Raw genomic sequence first — 22699 nt, forward strand, 5'->3', positions numbered from 1 at the left:
ATTCTGAGTTGGGAATATATCGCTGTTCCTTCACCGTCGCTGGGTCAAAATCCTGGAATTCTCTTCCTAACAGCATTATGAGCATACCCACACCTCAAGGACTGCAGTGGTTCAAGAAAGCAGCTCACCACCACCGTCTCAAGGGCAGCTAGGGATGGGTAATTAAATGCTGGCTCAGCCTGCGAAGCACACATTCCTTTAATGAAAAAAAATCCTACTCTGACCTGTCTCTGACCTTCTACTCTGTTCCAAAGGAACCAATATAAGATTGAGGAACAGCATCTTCTGTCTGGGCACATTGTCACCCTTTGGATTTAATATCAAATTTGATAGTTTCAGTTAACTTGCTCTCCCATCTCCACCAACTACTCTTTTGCATTTTCCAAGTAAATGGTTCCCCCATACCCTTTCATTTCTTCTCCTTGCTCATCCTATCTCAATACTTGCTCCTTTGACTCCATTTCCACTGGATTGCTGACCACTCAACTGCTGTTCATCGCTCTCATATTAGCTGATATTATAAATTGTTCAAAATAAAACAGAAAATGCTGGAATTACTCAATGGGTCACATAGATGTTGTGGAAGGAGAAACAGCTAATATTTGGATGACCTTCCACAGCTTGGAATTTACACATATGCTGATTGCTTTACTGAGCATTTCCATTGTTTTGGTTTTATTTAAGATTTTCAGCATCCTTATTCTTAGCTTTTGTGTTGTTGTATGTTATTCTATCTCTTGGGTCTGGCCCACCCATTTGAAACCAGGAATCTCACCATCTTCCTCAGAGAACACGCCCTCTCCAGCTTTGATGCAATTGACCACAACATTTTCCTTCAGGCCCTTTTCTCTGTTGTCCAATGGTAGGCTCGAAGATTGGGATGAATTCAGAATCCAGCAAAGGAGGATTAAATAAATAATCAAAAAGGAGAAAAACTATGAGGGTAAATTAGCAAGAAATATAAAAAATTATAACTATCTGCTCTTTAAGTATATAAAGAGGAAGAGAGAGCGGACAAAGTGAAAATAGACCCCTTAGAGGATTAGGCTGGGAAACTAGTTAAAGGGGACAAGGAAACAGCAGTGGAGTTAAACAGATATTTTGCATCAGTCTTTATGGTAGAAAATACTACAGAAGTCCCATTAAGAGTAAAAAAAAGGGACCTGAATTAAATCCCATCACCACCATTAGAGAATCAACAATAAGCAAAATACTGAGCTAAAGGCTGATAAGTCCCTTGGACCTCTGGGTTTGTAGGCTAGGATCCTGAAAGAAGTGGGTACAGAGATGGTGGATGCATTAGTTGTAATCTCCCAAAAATCCTTAGATTTTGCAAAGGTTCTGAAGGACTGGGAAGCTGCCAATGTGACACACTTGCACAAAAATGAGTGGGAGGTAACTAAAAACTGACCAGCCTAATGTCTATTATTGGAAAAATGTTAGAGTCATTTTTACGAAGCTAATAGCAAAACATTTGGATAGTCATAATCTGATCAAGCAGAAGCAACATTGCTTTATGAAAGGGAAATCACGTACGGGAAATTTATTAGGGTTCTTTGCGGAAGTATCACAGAGTGGATAAAGCCAAAATCAGTAGATATTTCAGGATTTTCAAAAAGTTGTTACTCAAAAGGTTACTGCAAGGCGAGAGCTCATGATGTTGGAGATAATATATCAGCATAAATAGAGGATTGGCTAAGGAGCAACAAGTAGGGAGAAGAGGTATCATCTTCAGATTAGCAACTTTTAATCAGTAGGGCGTCAGAAAGATCAGTGCTGGGATCACAGCTGTTTACAATATATATTAATGATTTAGAGAAAGGAAGTGAACGTACTATAGGCAAATTTGCAGATGATACAAAAATAGGAGTGAAGGCCATCTATGAAGAGGATAAAAACAGGTTTAGAGATAAGATATTGATCGGTTAAGTGATTGGGCAAAGGTCTTTAGATAAGTATAATGTGGGAAAATGTAAAATTGTTCACTTTTATTGTTAGAAGCAATTCAAAGAAGGTTCACTAGGATGATCCCAAGTATGGATGAATTAAAGGTTGAAGAAGTTAGGCCTATACTCATGGAGTATAGAAGAATGAGAGGCAATCACATTGAATTAGAGGGCTGGATTGATAGCGCTCTGGGTAGGGTAAATGCTGGGAGGATGTTTCCCCTCATGGGAAAGTCTAGGACTTGAATGCATTGTCTTAGAATAGCAGGACACCAACTCAAAACAGAGAGGGGAAAGAATTTCTTCAAAACAGAGAGGGGAAAGAATTTCTTCTTTCAAATCTGAGATAACTATATTTTTAACTAGTAAGAGAATTAAGGATAGGCGAGGATAGGACAGGAAAGTGGACCTAAGGAAAATTGGATCAGCCATGATCTTACTGAATGGTGGAGCAGATTCAAGGGGCCGAATGGCCTACACCTGGTCCTATTTCTTATAGTTTTACCTCTTTGACCATCTAATTCTCCTGTCTAACAGACATGCTTTTCGCCTTTCCCGCTGTTGTACTTGATTAAAATATTCTATAACTTGACCTGAAATATTAGCTCAATTTCTCCATCTAGGTTGCTCATATTTTACTACTTTTGTTTCAAATTTGCAGCATCTATTTGTTTTTGTGATAATGTTAGGAAACAACACAGTAGAATGGTAGTGAAGCTTCACTCTTATTTACAATTTTAAGCCTCCAATAACAAACATGGATTTAAAAATATACTTCATAGAAGATAATTGAACTTTGAGAGTCAGTGGAGACACGGAAAAAAAATACATGATCTCAGCACTAAACAAATGCATGAGTAACTCTCGGCATTTACAACTCTTGCTAATCATGCACCATTAAAAGATTTAACTGGCTCCTCCTTAACTGGAGGAGTTGTCAATAAGCTTTGTTCTCACAGTTCAAGGGAAGCTTAGTGCTTGTTGTTTCTAAATCAACTGAACATCTTTATCAACTCTACTTCTTTCTCCTTATATTCGGAAAGTTAGTTTTTCTCCTGAACATACACTGGGAAAGCTAGTAAAAGCTTATGTAAAATTAAAAGCTTTGGTAATCTGTAACATTGCCAAATATCCTACAGTACTTAAGAGAAATTACTTCTACCAGTAATCAGCTTAAAAGTGAAAATGCATGGTGCTGCAACCCAGATTTTTTGTGCGAGTCAGGAATATTGGTCAGATAAGGCATATAGCTGAGCATATTGAAGGTGACACAGTTGAGCACTTATGTTTGTGTTTAAACTGATAGGAACATACAGTATGCTGTTCATGATGAGAATCTATTTCTTCCCTTATTTTGTTACACCAATTCAGTTAGCAGTATTAGTATTGTTTGCTTCCAGTAATTAATATAACTTTAACATCAAAATAGTTTGCTTTGATTTGTACATGATATTTGTCCCACTTCAGTTCTCATCAAATGTAATCTGGTACTCTTCAGATATTTGTTTAATATGCCTTTAAAAAAAACTTACTCCATGCATAAGGCATGGTTAGCATGAATAAATTGTGGGCTTATGTGTGAAATACTTTGGAATGTAATGTAATCTTTGCGAATTTGAAGCCATTTATTGTTGATTTATGCTTCAGAAGCAATAAGGGATGTCATTGCAAATTTGCAATTCCTTCTGACACACAGATAAATAAGACCATAACTGATCTATGAATGGATCTATGAAATAATATTTATTAAGAGGATTCATTAACAGCAGCTATAATGAAACATAGAAAATACTGGAAATATTCAATAGGGCAGGTAGCATCTGTGGAGACAGAATCAGAGTTAATGTTTCAGTCCAATGACCTTTGATCAGAGCTGATTTTAACAGTAGCTAAATTAAACAGAGGGTTGATTTGTTTACAATGCTCAATAACTTAAAGGGCCAATAGTGAGACCAAGGGCAGAGATCTATCATAGCACTGCACTCAAAGCCACTCCTCTGTGCTGAATTTCAATGTTTATTATATATAATACAATGGGCAGTCAATCAGCAGGTAAAGGATTTGATTCAGCATTGAAATGAAGGATAGGAAATTTTTTTGCAGTTTTGTTTTTTTGTAATGTCTGCAAAGATAAAATTGTGGTCAAAAATTTGAAAATGCAGAAAGCATGGAACTTATATCCAAATATCCTGAAATGCCTCATGGTGTTTTTTTCTGCCAACATGTTATTTTTGTAAGGAAATAGTCAGGGAGGACTTTATAGTTGTACTGCAATTGACTACCATGTCATTGAGGAATCCTGGCAACATTGTGGGGACACTATTTGAAGATGATTGAGCACCTGATGCTCTGATGCTCAGGTGATACCCTGGTACTCACCATGAATGGAGGCTGTGGGACACAGAGTGTGGTGAGAGATGATAGAGGCCATCAACAGCAGCTGGAGTGTTCAATGGAGGTGCAGTAAAGCCAAAAAGTATGGAACTCATGTTGAAATGCAAATAAAAGTATGAATCTTAATAACCCTTGACAACAACCCAGTGTGTGATATCACACTGATTCAAATTACAATATGAAAATATGCTGAGTTTTATGCTTATGTAAATGCATTTTCTTGGACGTAACTTGCACCCACTTAACACATGCTTGAAAAGATGAAAAAACAAACAGCAACTTCACTGCAACCTCATTGCTACTACAGTTATTAATGAAAATTCTGGAGGAGTGAAATTTGACTTGGTTAATAGGGCAAAATGGACGATTGCAAATATGCAGAAATCTGACCACATGCTTGCATGCCAACATGAAGCAAATGTATGATGGACATGAATTCTCTGTGGTATTGTGCTTTAAATATGCATGCTGATAGGTCAAACAGCAGATTGATTATGAACAATTTATCTTGTTAAAATCCACTCATGTGGAGGTTCCCTATTTCATCATGTCAGATATAAATGTGGCACCTTCAAGTACTACACTTTTAGGCATGGCAGCTTGGGCATCTTCCCAACACTGCTGTGAATGCTAGACATCAAAATGACAGTTTTGCTAAATTCTTCATCCATTATTTATATAATTCTTGAGATAACATGCCCAGAAGTGGCAGTTACCCTTTGGTATGCTATCAGCCACCAGAGATCACAGAGAATGCTCTTTTCATTCCTCTCATATAGGGAAACACTACATGTACCTACTGTGTGTGTATATATCACATATATAGATTAAAATTTACATTGTTATCGTGAGAATGTATAAAAAGAATTAAAGTGAAATCGATCCATAAGGGTTAAAAAAAAACACCCTTTTAAACTGATTTATTTCACAGTTTGAGAGGTGATCGAATTCTCAAATGAGCTGCATGTTTATAAATCTCGAGCACATGACTCTCGCTAGTGTACAGATCTCAGACCACAGATGGAACTCAAACTGAATAACAAAAGCTAATATTGTTTACTTTTTATATCTTTACCTTTACTTACAAACATACCTTGGAATGTCTTGGATAGCTTGACAGCACAACAGAACCCACATCTAGTGAAGGATCTGTTAATGTCTGGATATTAATGCATACTGACTGACAACATTTGTAAAGGCCAAATGCCAAATAAAATATCCAGGCCTCAGAATGTGCAAAGATTTGTCAGTGAGGAATTCCATCCACAAATTCATCCTCCATATCGAGGAAGAGTTGGATTGCCTGAGGACCTGACAGATACCATAAATCATGACCATCCTCAAGAAAGGAGACAAATGCAGGGGGATCTCCTACCTGAATGCCACAGGGAAAATCATGGCCAAGGTCATCTTCAACTGACTCCTCCGAATGGCTGAAGAACTGCTCTTCAAATTGCAATGTGAATTCCATCCATCTTTAGGCACAGTGGACATGATGTTCACTTTGTGACAGCTCCAAGAGAAATGCAGGCAGCACCATCAACCACTTGGGCTTTATTTTGCATCATTAGATTAGATTAGTTTATTGTCATATACACCGGGGTGCAATGAAATTCCTTGTTCGCATGAAGCTCACAGAGTAAACAGTATTCATGATAATAATAAATATTACCAATAAATACAATAAGTACAAAACAGCAGACTGTAAACACTGCCCAGTCTATCACAAGCTCATCACATCCTTCCATCTTGACAGTGCGCTGCATCAGTAAAGCTAACAGTTTCTTCGAGGATGCCTGCCACCCTGACCATTCCTTATTCTCTCTTCTACTTTCTAGAAGATAGAAGAGCTTGAAAGCCTGGATAACCAGACTCAAGAACAGCTTCTTCCCCACTGTTATCACATTTCTGAACCAACCCCCTCTTTCACGTCCCCTTCCCTGTGATGCTGCTACATTCTCAAACCTTTAATCCCACTCTTACATTATCGTCACTTTAGCATTTCACTTTGCACTATTTGAGTCTGCATTGCTATACTTTGCACCATTCCATCGTTTTGCACCCATCCCTATATTTATTGTTGTATTTATTATTACCATGTATACCGTTTACTCTGTGAACTTCAAATGAGCAAGGAATTTCATTACACCCTGGTGTATATGACAGTAAACAAATCTGAATGGTGCAAAGACTGTAGTGCAATGTGAAGTAGTGCAGAAAGAAATGCCAAAGTGACAATAACGGAATAACCAACAATAAAGGCTCATTGGAGCCTTTGATGTCAATGACCAGGAGGGACTGTATAGCACCTTCCTCAAATTTACTGCCCACAGGAATTCATCTTCATGCATTATGCAAGCCATGATCCTAACCAATTGATCCACATTGGTGCCAGTCTCAGTGCAGGCCAGTGTGATGCAAGGCTGTGCCATTGTCCCAAACTTCATTCCAATATTGCTTGTCGCAATGTTACACTTAACCTCCCACAAGCTAATACTGAAGTGGAACTAATCTACAGTACCAACTAGAAACTTTCAAACTTCAGTCCCAAATGATACTCACCCCAACCTCAGTAACTGAGCCAAGTACACTTGTGACACTTGCATTTGCAATGTTTGGAGTTGAGCTCCAAATGATTACTGACTAAAGCAGAAAGAGGTTGGTATTGATGCTTAATATCAACAAAACAAAGGTCCTCTACCCAACTTTACCCGCTGTACAAAACTCTCATTCAATAATGTTCCCTAACTTAAGGGCCAGCTCTCAGCAAAGACAGACACCGATGATTAAATTCACTGTTTCATTCACTATACTAGCTTAGCCTTTGGCTGTCTGAGAAAAAGGAAGTCCGAAGATCAAAATTCTGACCTAGCACAAAACTCATATTCTACTGGGCAGCAGTGATCTCAGCCCACCTATGTGTTCCTGAGACTTGATCTTCTTACAGTAGGCACCTTGAAGCACTGGAGAGATACCGCTAATGCTTTTGTTGCAAAATGTTCTAAACTGAGTGGAAAGCTAAGTGAATCATGATTGATGGCTCCTGTTAGACCAATATCCCCGCCACTGAGGCCCTAACATCAAGTCAGTCAACTGTGATGGGGCAAGTCACATTATTGCACACATGACATCAAGTCTCCAAAACAGTTTACCCCTTGTTCTGGAATGGGAAGAGGTTACCAGATGGACAGGAAAAGATTCGAGGATGTTCTCAAAGCCTCTTTGAAAAAATGCAACATCCCCTCTGACTTCTGGGAATACCCGACCCATAATTCTGTCCTCAGATGCTATTTCCAGCATTTTCTGTTTATATTTGATATTTGCTATCGTTTTTTTAGTCTTTCCAAGAGCTTGTGAATGAACTGAACCATGTAATCATCAACAGCAAACTGATCATTATTTCCACCTTCTTTTTCTCCTTGCCTGTCAGCAGGATTGGAATTAAAGTGGGACCCAGCAGGCAGCCAGCACGGACACCCGAGCCTCTTTGTAAAAGGAAACTGCCACTCTTTCAGAACAAGAAGCAAGTGATTCCTGAAGTACACCTACCATGGTACAGATGAATACAAGTTTCCTGGATGACATTAGAATTTCCATCCATTCGATGTCACGTTTTGACTGCTCATTCAGCACCAGTAATGCCACTCTTTTCATGGAAGAAAATTCATTGATGAAGCAGCTAAAGATGGCTGAATCTCAGACTAGAGTGCTGTCTTGGGACTGAAAATATTGGTCTTCGATGGACTAGGCCCGACTCAGTCAGCAAAGTGTGTTACCCCTCGGGAGGCCATCAAGGTTGAGCTGCTTCACACACAGAGCACATGCCCAAGAGGATAGGTTGAACAGAACACAATACCAGAACTCCCTGGTTTCTCATTGACCTTAATTATTTTTCAGGCTCCTTTAATGACACATTCAGACATATTTTGCCATGATATCAAAGACAGTCACTCTGACCACATTTATTTTTGAACAATTGCTGTACTGAAGCATGCTGTGGAAATCCTAAGTGAGCATGAATGAGAAAGTTATTTCTGAATAAGGGGCACCATCAAGCAACTCCTTCCATCATTTTGCTGATAATTGAGAGCAGGCTGATGGGGCATTCATTATTTATATTGGATTTCTCTTTGCATTTCTTTGTTGTGCATTTCTATGAACAACTTCTTTTCATTATTATAAATACAGTCTGGGCCATTTTTTTGAACGAGGTTGTTTGAAAGATATGCATAGGCCAGGAGCTATCATAGGCTAACTCTTCTACTACTCAATGCCACAGGATCTTTTATGTCCATCTGAGAGAGCAGAGCAGTGACGATTTAATAATTCATCCACCCCCTCCATTTTAGTCTAGATTTATGTATTCAAAAGCCTCTGCAATGGGACATGGAACCCATGATTTTCTGCCCCGGCAAATGGGCCACTAACAGATATTATCATCTATGGAGGGAAATAGAGTGCAGATGAAGGGTCTCAACCCAAAACCTGCTGAGTTCCTCCAGTATTTTGCGTGTTGCTCCAGATTCCAGCACCTGCACTCTCTCGTGCCTCCACTAACAGATATATGACTGGTGCCAATATCACACCATCATGCCTGATTAGAGTTTGCTTCGCTCCAAATAAACCAATTCCTCTGCTTTATTTACAACTAATTATTAGTTTTCCTCTTAACGTTTACCAAATCCCTCAGTTATTTGAAAGATACTCTGTTCCGAGCTATGTCATGGGAAGTGATGACAAGAGGAAAATAAAACAAGTTGAATGTTTTTAAAGTCTGCTTGGAAAAATGTGACATTCTCACTGACTACTGGGAGTACCTGTCTCTTGACCGCTCAAAGTAGAGAAGGAGCATTCAGAAAGGCAGTAAGAACATGGATGTCCAGCGTAAACAACAGGAGCGCACCGCCTCACGTATTACCCACCTGCAGATGGCACTTCCTGCTCCATCTGTGGTAAAGTCTGCAGATCCCACATCGGCCTCGTCAGTCACCATAAAACCAAATGGAAGTATCCTGGTTCCCGGGGGACGGCCTGAAGAAGAGCATGCGTACATGCATTGCCAGCAAATGAATCACAGGCCAGCATTCTGACACCCGCATTTTATGCTTGCAGATGTCACCGAAATGGCTTGCACTTACTCTCTGTTGTTTATCTCTTCTGTGAATGCATGTGCGAATGTAAACTGAGGAATGTGTATGCGATGCATGGGGCGGTGCTCACCAGCCGGCGCTAGGGCCCCACGGTCGCAGCGTCGTCCACACTGTCCCCGCCCCTAATTGGCGCTGAGTGAGCGGATGAAACATGGCGCTGGACGGATGGAAATACTAATGACAGTCGGGAAACTCGCTTCCATTTGTACCATGGTAGGTGTCCTGCGGGGATCAGTCACTCCTCGTTCCGCAGCGGCGCATTGTCAACGATTTCCTGGTACGGAGCGGCCCCCGGCCTGCCAGCCAGGTCACCGTTTCACTCCCGGTCCTGGGTTCCCCTCCGGCCTGTTAGCAGCTATCAGGCCGGAGGGGAAAACGAGGTGGGAATAGTCATTGAAGTTATATGGAGGAAGGAGGCCTTGCCTCCTGGAGCCGGGCTCCTCGGCCTGTAATCTCTCCGTGCTCGATCTGGCCTTCCCGGGGCCGGTCGCGGCAACAGCTTCAACCAAGGCCGGGAGGCAGGTGCAGTGAACGGGCAACCTGGCGCGTCGTGTGTGAACCTTACCCGCCAACAATCTGGCTGCAACCCTCGTGTTGGAAACTTAGCTGTGGTGTATTAGTCTTAATGAAGCCTGGCGACGTTTAGAGAGTACAGAGCATGATTCTCTGGGATCAGCAAAGTGCAGACCTGAGTCTAAGAGTATGTGTCACTTTGTTCAAGGAACCATCCTGTCAAGCTCCTCCTGATATCTTTTATTTTGGGCAAAGTTTAAGAAAGCTTTCAGATTTAATTGGAAACTATCTGTGATTGATTGAATTTATGTGTTCACAGTAGAAAAAAATACACGCCTGCAGTTTATAATGTCTTAGGATTTATAAATTAAATTCAGTCTTATTATTGTAAATTGCAGTATAATTTGTGATTTTAGTCAAAAATGATCTTTTCATTTATTGACCCATGTTAATGCTATCACTTTCAATTTTTTGTAGTTCAAATTGTATCCAGAGTAAATTCAGTTCGTAGATACAGTAGAATATCACTTATTTTGGTGTCTTAATTTCATTTCCCAAAGAGGCTAGAGTGAAAAGTTTGGCATGTGACAAAGTACATTTGAAGATAATCTGATAAGTGATTTTACCAATGTATTGTGTCATTGATAGGACAAGTGATTTGCTGTTCATGATTTAGGACACATCCTGAAGATTTCACACTATGGCATAACATTTCCTAATCAATTTCTTTGTTCCCTTACATTTCAATTTTAATTATCAGCATATTTTAAGGAGTCCTGATTTAGTTTTGGTCTATCTTAAATGGAAGCAATTTCTAGCTGCTTATCATAGGGGATTGTGTATTTGGCACATGCCGCTAACAGCAGCATGACGTTCAAATGTGGACTTTAAACAGCGTGAGCTAGATGCTAGTGGAATGGATTGAAAATATATCAGGCTTTGTAGCAAATTGTTAAAGTCACAAAAGTTGTCTTTTAAAGCACCATTGCAATTTGCTTATAGCTGTATATTTTCAAAGCAGTTTCTTTGTAAATCCATCACTTTCTCAGTCATGAGCTCAAACTGTTTCAAAACCACTTGATTAGAAGAGTGAGCACTGTTGTGGGGTAAATACTAAAGCCACTTTGGTTACTGCAGGATCCTACAAAGACGATGAGAAAATAACCAATTAATTAATTGGTTAGTTACATTGCTTGAGAGATTAATAGCTAGGATATCCTAAAATCTCCATTTTTTTTTGTTTCAAATATGCCATGGATCTTCTATTCTTCTGAAATGGTAGATCATGCCTTTTAATATTGTATTTAAAAGATACAACCTTTTCAAATGCAGCAGTTCCATAGTAGTACTATACCATTCTGAAGTGTTTGAATCCACAGCATTTTGACATGGGTGCAGGTCTTATTGTTAAATTCATGCTTGTAGTTAAATATCTAGGCTTTTCTCCAATTTCCTGCTATTTATTTCTGTCATACATCTCAACTTTTACTGTCAAAATTAAATTTACTTCCTTTACTTAGCTCTGACCCTTGATTGACAATTTTACTTGCCCTCCAAGATGCTCTCAGATGTGATGGAGGCTTGATGCCAATAGATTCCCACTTGCTGTTGCCTTTCATGTCTATTTTCTCCCTAACTCCTCGGTTAAACATAAATCCATTCTGAACATCATCTGTGTTTCCTTGAGCTGCATCCTAGTTGTTGTAACAAACTGATTTGAGGTTCCTGAACTGCATATTCAAATTAAAATACAAGTGTTGCAAAAACTTGTCAGAAATGTAGGTAGTTTTATTTGATCACGTTTCTGAGAGTTTAGAGAAACTTGAACGGGAGGGTAGCACCAGTGATGAGAGGTGGACCAGTTGTAAGTGTGGGAAGGTGAACTTGGAAGTTTTCAGCAGCACTAATCTGGAGAAACTGGCATTATATTAACATAAATCCCTAGCTAAGTTTCAAATGTTTCATGTATCAGCAGGTAACTTCTGCAATAACACTTGAGAAAACCTGGCAGCTCTTTGCTCACAGTCTGTCACCTCCCACCTTCCACTGCTGAGCACCAAAATCTTCCCTGCTGTCATCATGTGCTTTTATTAGTAATGTCATATAGTCTTTTCCCTGTGTTCTTAAGTGCTGAAATTCTCCCTTTCCAATGTTCCTGGATAACCCATTATAATCGAAGTGCTATCAATCCAGCCAAGCCTCTCTCCCAGTCTTCTTGGGATTTCCTCCCTTCTGCCAAATCCTTGTATGGTTTTCCCAGTTCCTAAACATATGACAGTCCTTATCATTGTTTTTGTATTTTACAAAGTTTTTATAGCCACATTCATCCAGCAGTCTCGTAGACTTGACATCTTCATGCTCCCATATCTCATGCACTTTTCTAGTATTGCAAACCCTTGTGGTTGTTGATATTACTGTCAGGTGCCTGCAAAAAAAAAAGGACAAATCTAACAAACAATCTGCTGGAGGAACACAGTGGGTCGAGCAGCATCTGTTGGGCATGAAAGCAATTGTTGATATTTTAGGTTGAAACCCTGCATCAGGCTAACAGGGAGATAGCCAGTATAAAGAGAAGAGGGCGAGTGTAAAACAGGGGCAGAGGTGAAGGATGGCAGGCAAATTGAGCCAAGTGGGGGAGGGGTGGAGTTGTCTCCGTGTTGTTCTCCTGTTGATGTATGATATATACAGGTTTGGTTTTGTCATTAAGTTAGCAAGTAAACATCTTCATGTTTTTGTGGGTGACTGGTAGGGCACCCATCTGGAATTTCCATTTATTTATTTATTCAGTTTTTGGGATGTGGGTGTTGCTGGTAAGGCCAATGTTACTCACCATCCCTAATTGCCTTTGTGCGGATGATAATAAGCCACCTTTAAATACTGCAGTCCTATTGATGAGGTTTTCCCAGTGTTGTCGGGTAGGGAGTTCCTGGATTTACATAGAGCAACAATGAAGGAATAACAATATATTTCTGTCAGAATGGGTTGCAACTTGCAGGTAGTGATGTTCCCACATGCCTGTTCCCTTGTGCTCCCTGGTAGCAGAGGTCGCAGGTTTGGGCCATAGCCTAAATGAGTAACCGCAGTACATTCGTAGATGGTACAGACCTCAGCTGCACTGCACCAGTGATGGAGATAATAGATGTTTAGGATGGTGTATGGTACATCAATTGATCTGGCTGCTTTCTTCTGGATGGAGTTGAACTTCCTGAATGTTGGAGTTGCACTCTTCCAGGCAAGTGAAGATTATTCCATCCTACTCTTTCTTGTGCCTTATAGATGGTGGAAGGGCTTTGGAGAGTCAAGGAGGTGAGTCACGCTGCTGGATACCGAGTCTTTGACCTGTTCTTGTAGCCAGTGTAATTTTATGGCAGGTCCAGTTGGGGTTCTGGTCAGTAGTCACCTCCTGGTGGTAGACTCTTGTCTTGTTGGAGATGATGATTTGTCTGGCACTAGTATAATTAGTATAATTTGCCTGTAATCACCCATACCTGAATGTCGTCTCGATATTGCTGCATGCAGACATGGGCTGCTTCATTTAGTGAGAAGTTGTGAAAGGAATTAAACATTGTGCAATCATCAGCAAACGTCTCCATTTAAGACCTTTTCATGGAGCGATAGTCATTGTCGAAGCAACTGAAGGTGATTAGGCTTCAGATTCTGCCAGTGACTCCTGCAATGACGTGCTAGGGCTGGGATAATTGACCTCTGACAGCCATGACCATCTTTGTCCAAGGTATGATTCCAACCATTGAAGTATTTTCCCCTTGATGTCGATTGCTTTTACTTTTGCCAAGGCTCCATAATGCCCTCCTCCATCAATTGCAGCCTGATATCAAGGGCAGTGGCTTTTGCCTCACCTCTAGAATTCAGTTCTTTATTTGGACCAAGGGTGAGATGAGGTGTGGAACTGGTGATCCTAGCAAAACGCAAATTGAACATCGGTGAGCAGGTTTTTGGAGAGCACCTGTCACTTGATAGTGTCAATAGCATCTTCCATTGTTTTGAAGATTGTGAGTGGACTGATTAGGTGGTAGTTAGCAGGATTTGATTTGTCCTAAATTTTTGTAAACAGGGCATACCTGGGCAATTTGCCACATTGTTGGGTGGATGTTGTGTGGTGACTGCACTGGAACAGTTTGGTTTGAGGCACAGCTGGTTCTGGAGCATGCCTTCAGTGCTTTAGCCACATTGTTTTCTGGTTCTGTAGCCTTTGCTATATCCAGTGCTCTCAGTTATTATTTGATGTCACACTGAGTAAATCGCCTTGTTTGAAGATGGGCTTATGTCACGGTGGGGTACTCTGGTGAGGCTGAGCTAGATAATCCTCTTGATACTTCTAAACATGGTTATGAAGGCTTTAGCTTCATCTTCGCAGTCATGTGCAGTACCCCATCATTGCTGAGGTTGTGATGTTTTTGGAGTTGCTTCCTCCTGTTAGCTCTGTGGTTGTCCACCACCTCTCTTGACTAGATGTGACAGCACTGCAGAGCTTTGATCTGTTGGCTGTGGGATTGCTTTGCTCATTTTGCATACTGTTTAGCATGCACAGTCTTGTGTCTGCAATCTTGTCAGAGTGACACTTCACCTTTTAGTATGCCTGCTGTTGGTCCTGATGTGCACTTCCATACATGTTGAACTAGCATTGGTACTCTTGATTGTAGTGGTAGAATAAAGAATATACTGGGATATAGTATGTTGTAATGTATATTTTTGCTGTTGTTGATGGTCCATAGAGCCTCATGGATGCCCAGATTTGGGCTGCCTGATCTGTTCCGAATCCTTAATATTTAGCGTGGTTGTGGTTCAATGGAAGTGCCCTGAGTACGAAGGCAGGACTTCGTCTCCATAAAGATTGCATAATGACCACTTTTACCATTGCTGATGTGGATGGAATCATCTGCCACAGGCAGGCTGAGGGAAGGTCAAGTTCGTGGAATCATAGAAAAGTACAGCACACAACTGGTCCTTGCAGCTCACCTTGTCCACGCCAACTCTGCCTATGCTAATCCCATTTGCCCACATTAGGCCTGTATTCCTCTACTCTTTCCTATCTAAGTATCTGTCCAAATGCCTTTTTAAATGTTGTAATCATATCTGCTTCCATTATCTTCTCCAGCAGTCAATGCAAATATTCACCACCCTCTGTGTTGAAAAGATTTCCCTTAAATTTTTCTGCTCTCACCTTAAACCTGTGTCTTCTAGTATTAGACTCCCCTGTCCTGGGAAAAACAGATTCTGACTATTTATCCTATCTATGCCCCTCATAATTTTGCAAACTTCTATAAGCTCACTCCTCAGCTCCAACATTCCAGTGAGAATAAACCCAGCTTATCCAATCTCTCCTTATAACTATAGCCCTTCATTCCAGGCAACACCCTGGTGAATCTCTTATGCACTCTCTCTCTCTCTATTGCTACCACATCCTGTGGTGTGGAGATCAGGACTGTACACAAGTTGGTTCTGCTTTGTTCACTACCTGCCAATTTGGTGGTTCCATCCTTTAGGACTCAGCAAGCTCAGTCATTGGTGATACTACCAATCTATTCTAGGTGATGGAGTTTGATATGCTTCTTCCAAATGTTTAACAGGGAGCACATAGCAATGGGTGGCCTGATGCTATAAGACCTCATGCAGTTTAAAGTAAATAGTGAGGACTCCCCGGCAACACCTTCTCACCTGTATAGCACTGTCTCCCCTTCTCTTTTGGCAGTGGGACAGGACATACATAGAGATTAAGCTAGAGCAGCAAAAGACTTGCAGATGCTGGAAATCCTGAAACAAAACAGGAAATGTTGGAGGTAGCATCTGTGGAGAGAGGAATAGAATTAAGTATTTAGATTAGTGAGATCCTGAAAGTGTAAATTGTTTCTATCTGACTTACTGTGTATCTACAGTATTTTCTGTTCCTTGACTACAACGAGGCAGATCTAGACACAAGCCTTCAAATGTTTGTGAGGATAACTTTGATAGGCTGGAAGTGACTTTGTGTCTAAATTTGATGATTAAGCTGATGCCAGGAGGTCCATTCAGATTTAGTCTTCAAACTAGCTTCAGTGCTTTTACTACAGCTGAGTGATTTGCCCAGGCATTTCAGTCAACCACATCGCTGTACATGTAGGCCAGGTAAGGATGACAGATTTTCTTTCTTGAAGAGATTCAGTGAACCAGATGTTTTTTTTATGACAGTTCAGAAGTTTTGTAATGATCATTTTTTTTATTAATTCCAGTATATTAATTGAGTTTAACTTCCACAGTTGGAATAGTTGCATTCCTATTTTTCCTGGAATTCTTAATTTTCAGTGCTAGAATTAAATCAATGTTGTATGCTGGTTGACATTACAATTTGTCTACTCTACATACATCCAGCAATCATTTGCATCTTATGCATTAACACCCTTCCCAAAATGATCAACATTATAAATATATTTCCATGTATTGCTCGCCACAACTTCTGCTAACATGAAGGTGCGTGCCATTTCAAACTTGAATTCCTGGAACACATGTATTTCAAGGTCTATACACGTCAACAAATTTTCTATATTCAGAAGCCTCCTAACACACTTAAGTATATATCCCTAACAGATTCCATGGGCAGACACGGTAGTGTAGCAGTTAGCGTAACGCTTTACAGCGCCAGCAACCCGGGTTCAATTCCGGCCGTTGTCTGTAAGGAGTTTGTACGTTCTCCCCGTGACTGCATGGGTTTCCTCCGGGTGCTCTGGTTTCCTCCCACGTTCCAAAGACGTACGGGTTAGGAAGTTGTGGGCATGCTATGTTGGCACCGGAAGCATGGCAACACTTGCAGGCTGCCCCCAGAACCCTCTGCGCAAAAGATGTATTTCACTGTGTGTTTCGATGTACATGTGACTAATAAAGATATCTTATAAATTCCCTTGTGGATTGTTCATCCAGGTCTCTGAGATACTAGTCTGGTAACTTAGACAGTGCACCACCACTTTTCCACTACTGAAAGGGAAATCCTGATGGCACTTCAACTGTTCCAGTTCTGTTTCTTGCAGTTTACTTGAGACTTGTCTGAATATTCAGAATATTGTTAATCATTTCAGTTCAGTTTTAATGAATTAAAGTGGATTAAGTCAGTGGTTTGTCCTAGTTAATCAAAACTCCTGATAACAGACTTTAAGTAAGAGGTTTAAAGATATTCCTTCTGAAATCTTGAATTTCAAACCTATTGAATTCCTTTTTCTTATGAACAAGGGTGGAAATATTTTCATTTCCCTAAACTGATAGTGTTATGCTCCAGTGAATTGAGTTAAATTTTCTGACTATGGCTGGGACAAATTTTTCTCTTATTAGGAAAGGAGGTGGGAATTAACAGTTGCAGTCTGATGTACTTTCAGCTGTACAATCTGTAAGTGCTGCTCCAGTGTAATATTTACTGTGCCATTGTCTTACAGCTTCGAGTTAAATACATAATAAAATTGCTTTCCTATCATCCTTGTGGGTGTGCCCAGGTAAATTAACTGTGGTGCATTTGTACTGATCTTTACTTTCATGCAAGGAAATTTTCATTTGAAGTAACTTTTCAGCAGAAAATATTTTATTCCCTGGAATTCTGAAAGATTTCTATCAGAGAATACTTGTGTAGTGCACTTTAGAGATAGGCTAATATAACTTATTTGATTGAAATGTTATTGCATAGCTGTAGATTAAAACCAGATCACCAGCTTTGCTTCTGTAAATTATCCTTTTTTTCTAAAATTTAGTATTGCAGTATTTTATGGCACAAACTTTCTATCTGGGTAACTTGAAGCTTTTGGGACTTAATATTGAATTTAACAATTTCAGGTAACCACGTTTCTTTAGCTCCATGGATGTGGCTGTACCTTTTTCTGTTTCAGTTTGTATATTTTATTCTTTTGTCTCCAGCTGCTGGTTTCTAAAGTAATTGTTGGTTTTCACCCTTGCACAGGCACGCCCCCATTCATTTCAGGACACACTTGTTTTCTAATCTTTCCAGTTCTGATGCAGGGTTCTTGACCCAAAACCTTGATACCTTGACACTCTCCCAGTTTTTAAAGTAATTGTTGCCTTGGCAACTGTGGTCTGCACCTTATTGCAAACATTCCCACTGATTTCTTTTTTTTTCTCTTCTCTATCTGTTCACCCATCCCTCTTCCAAGAGCTTCCAACATTTTCTGTTTTGTCTCCGGGGACCTCTTTGCCTATTCATATGATGCGCCCATGCCCTTTGTTTCAGTTTGATTCAGGCTTTTCAAAATGAAATCTGATTTGGGTTTGGTGGTTCATCTTTTATGCAGCTTAGTTTGTCGACCAGTTCTGTTTCACCACTAAGTTCCTTTGATTTATTAACATAAATGTTGATGTGAATTTGACTATTACATTGTTTGACTTTTGAGAATATGTAGGCATTTGTACCAAATGATGTAATCTTTCCCCATCTGTGCGTCAGCCAAGTAGGCAGGTAACATCTGTATTTTAGTTGATGCCTAAAAGGTGTGCAAGAGAGGGCAAGCATGATTCTTTTTAAAATTCACAAAAAAATGTCAGAACCACCTGGTTTCTGTTCAGTAATTCCCCCTAGAGCAGTGACCTAATTTGAAAGATTCTGTATTTTTAATCTAAGTTTCATATGGTATTTATTTCCAATAGAAGAAGAAGAAGCTAGGTTGTTTACCATTTGAATAGAACAACGAAGGACCAAGATAGAATCATTGCAGTACAGAGGTCTGAATCATTAAATGGAACACCATTTTTTATGTTTTATCATTTAAAGCCAAGGAGTTTTGCACTTTTTCTTTGAGATATAGATAACTGTAATTCAAAAAATTAAACATTTAATAAAAGGATTGGTACCAGTAAAAATGACCATTAAACTGTTCTGTTGTAAAACTCCACCAGTTCACAATGTCCTTAAAGGAATTGATGCCTGATGACCTTGCCTGATGTGGTTTATAGGTGACTCCACTTCCTCATTATCCTAGTTGGCCTTAACTGTCCATAAGAATTTGACTAAAAGATTTGGATCTAGTTAATTGAAGAATACTGTTATATCGAAAGGCTCAACAGTGTTTAATTTAACATGTGGTGGCCTGGCTTTCATGTGGACAGGAGATGTGTAATCAGATCCTCAGAGTGAATGGAAAGCCAAATAAGAAAAGGTTGAAAGATTAGATAATATTTGGAAAGTGATGCAGCATCCCTTATTCAGAACAGAGCAAAGGAAAAGCAAGTGGGGAAGAACTAAGAAACAATATCTTAAAAAACATTTTAAAATGATTACTTAATGAACAAGGTTTTTGAAGTGTCTGAAGCATTGACAGTGTATGACAAGAAGAAAGAAATTAGAAACATAATACCTATGCGGTCAGCAAATATGTGAACTATTAAAGCAGGCTAAATTGGATATTGAAGTACAGATAGTCCCTGGGTTATGTAAGGGTTCTGTTCCTGAGAAATGTCCGTAAGCTGATTTCTCCTTAAGTCAGGGACATCTGTGTTCCATAGCTACCAATATCATATTGCTCTATGTACACTTGTTATTCTTTTCATTGAATATTCACCCTAACACTACCCATAATTAAACTAATGGAATATATACAGTATCTCGTCACTGATGAATACTGTGAAACATTATTGTTATTAGCTTGATCGATGCTTTAAAAATATATGGGAGAATTTGCATAAAATTGGATTTCAGTAACTCAGGGAGCCCCTGTATTTAAAAACTGGTACAATGGAAATCAACTGAGGTAGTCTGCAGTTTAATGGAACAAAACAGGTTGATGCAGATAACCCTACTGTCATTACACAAAAGGGAATTGTCCTGAACCAGCCTTGGTGTCAATGGGTGGGGAGTTGGTGAGAATGTGAGAGAGAGTAGTTTACTGGAAAATTAATGGCGAAATGGGATTGAGAGGATTGCTTCAAGGGCCAGCATGGAAGAAGGTTGTTCAGTCCAATGTGTCTGGTTGTAAGGAAATATGAGTGATATGTGCTATCGTTTAGGAAAAGATAGCCAAGTTACCTCTCTTGCACTTTGTGATTAGTTAATATGAAATTGTCAGACTGAGTGAGTAGAAAATCAACTGTCTTGTAGAATGGCTGCTGCTGCATGTGGCCTAAATGGAACATGTATGGATAAAATTTGTAAGCTTGTTTATAACTCCACACCAATCATCGCAAAAAGGGATTGTCTGGCTTCTCAACAAACGGCCTTTTTCACCAGACAACTCAAACAGGTTTTCAGCTGAAACTTTAGGAACTACTTCCAGTTAAAGCAAGTGTAGTTTGTCCAGAAAATTGCAGTGCTTAGAAGATAGTTGCACACAAATTAAGTGTTTAAAGTAGATCTCTGACATTTTATAGCAGTGCAGCCATCAGGCTTGTTTGACAGAAATTGCCCTGATGCAGGTTTCAACAATTCAACAATCCCTCTTTTCCACCCCCCTCCCCCGCATTGCTGTTGAGTTCCTCCAGCAGATTGTTTGTAGCTCCCAATTCCAGCATCTGCAGGGTCTTGTGCCTCTAATTGCCCAATCATCTCCATTCTGGTTGCACATAGCCTTGTCACCATACACAGTCTTATTGCAAGCAGGTAATGGCCACACCAAGTATACCTGGTACTTGCTCTATTCTCTCGCTGCTATGACTTAACTGTTTATTTGAATTTAGAAAGTAATTGAGGATGGAAATTGACCTTTTTCTGACCTGGTCCTTATCGACTAATAAATACCTTCTACGTTAATCCTGTTTTCCTTCTGTATCTCCTTGAACTCCAACCCACCTCCTGCCTGCTACCCACTTGTACTAAGGAAGCTTACAGTAGCCAATTACCCTTCTAATTAGCAAGTCTTTGGCAAACCAGAGCGCCCAGGGGAAATGCATGCAGTCACAGATAGGACATGCAAACTCCTCACAGGCAGCACCCCCAGTCAGGACTAAATCCTGGTCTCTGGAGTTAAGGCAGCAGTACCACTATACTGCCTGGTCTTAGACTTGTTTTACAAATGGTGTAGCCTGCGTAAAGATTTTTCTACCTCACTGGGTGAAAAAAAAGATGCTTAAAAATCTAACTTTGTTTATTGCAAACTTGAATTCAAAATGGGTGGAGAATCTTGATTTTTTTTAGATAAAACAATGGAAAAATTTCCTGGGAAAGTGAGGAGGTAAATGTAAGGAAAGCAGAAGGTCTTTGAGGTTCAGATAGAGGACAGATTACTTTCAAGGGATACAAGGTTGTTCAAGGATCTTGAGTACACATTTTTGGTTAAGTCATGATTAAAATATTGCGTCCTGTTTTAGGCACCCTACTTTAGGAAGGGTATAAGGATAGTGGAGCAAAAGAACTTCACTGAGATCCTACCAGGTGTGTGTGGCTTTACTTATAAGGAACAAACAAAGATCAGGGAAAATCTGATAACAGTCCTCAAAAGTGATTGGTTTTGATAAAGTAAATACTGTTGAACAATTTTCACTAATTAGTAAGTTATCAGCTGGAGGTCATAAAGGTAGTCTCTTAAATAATAAATGGAAAATTTAGGAAAAATTATTGTTTGTAGAGGTTCAATCCTCCAGCAGAAATCCTTCTGTAATACCTTTTAAAGGTGAAATGGATAAATATTTGGAAAAAGAAAAACATCAAAGTGACTGTTTACTATCCTTGCACAGAATTATGAAGTAAACTATATTGGCAGGAGAAAGGTAAGTGGACAAACTGTCTTAAACAAATTAACTGAGTACTGTAGTAATTCATGATTGGTGGTTGAACATGAGCAAGGAAGAACTTGACATATAAATTTGGGGAATGAGACAACATCAAGAGATGGAGGGAAAATGAAGACATTTTAAGGCTACATAGAGCAGGTCCTGGCAAGTAAAAATAAAAATTGGGTTGTGTGAAATAAGACAAATATGAGTTATGCAAAATATGTTCAGTTTTGATTGCAGGATTTTTGATTGGCAGCAGAATAAATCTCATTTATGTTTTACAAATGGTTGCTTCTAATCTCATCTAAGTTTAGCCTTTTAAAAGATGCTTCTTTCTGAAATTAATATCTGGAGCAAGATCAGTGTCATTCCATTCTCTTATGAACCAGGTACTATCAGAATTTGATCAATAGTTAATATATCAAATGCAGAAATTGTCAGTGGGGAAAAATAAATGTGTATATAAGGAAAGATGTTCATGAATTTTGGAAAATATCCTAGCATTGTTTCTTTTCTCTTTTGCTTCTCTTTGGGAAACACAGCATTGCTCCACCTGAACAACATTTTGTTTTTCATCTGTATCACATAAAAAGAGTGAGCAAATTGTATGTAGCTGGTAACATAATCCCTAATTGTCTTCCATCATAAAATAAGGACCAACTACTGTAACAGCTAACAACTTGGATTTGTATAATGCTTTTAATGTAATAAAACATTTCTGCACTTTACAGAAGTATTATGAAACAGAATTTGACACATAGCCACAAGAAGAAATAATAGGGTAGAAGGGAGTAGCAGATTTGGGATGCTCTTGAATTAGTAGAGAGAAGTGGGTGAGAATTTGAATTATGGGCCCAAGCAGTTGAAAGCATGCTCACCAGCGGTGGAATGAACATGCAAGAGGAGCACAGATGGGGTCGCGGGGCTTGAAGACGGTATGGACAAAGTGATGGAGGGTTTTTAAAATGATAAAAATTTTAAAATTGATTTGTTGTTGGACCAGCA

At 39.5% G+C, this 22699-nt stretch overlaps 1 protein-coding gene across 2 annotated transcripts in view; it reads left to right on the forward strand.

Moving 5' to 3' along the window:
• Nucleotides 1-9302: 9302 nt before the first annotated feature.
• Nucleotides 9303-22699, forward strand: part of usp12a (ubiquitin specific peptidase 12a) — a 38343-nt gene continuing 24946 nt past the window's right edge. The window contains exon 1 of one of the 2 annotated variants that reach the window (XM_052025858.1): nt 9303-9703. In XM_052025858.1, the coding sequence (XP_051881818.1) occupies nt 9635-9703 (69 nt within the window). In that variant the 5' untranslated portion in view covers nt 9303-9634. Of the gene's footprint in view, nt 10191-22699 lie in introns of both variants that reach the window. The other variant, XM_052025859.1, reaches the window with a different exon arrangement.

This window comes from Pristis pectinata, chromosome 11 (genome assembly GCF_009764475.1).
Source record: "Pristis pectinata isolate sPriPec2 chromosome 11, sPriPec2.1.pri, whole genome shotgun sequence".
Taxonomy (NCBI): domain Eukaryota; kingdom Metazoa; phylum Chordata; class Chondrichthyes; order Rhinopristiformes; family Pristidae; genus Pristis; species Pristis pectinata.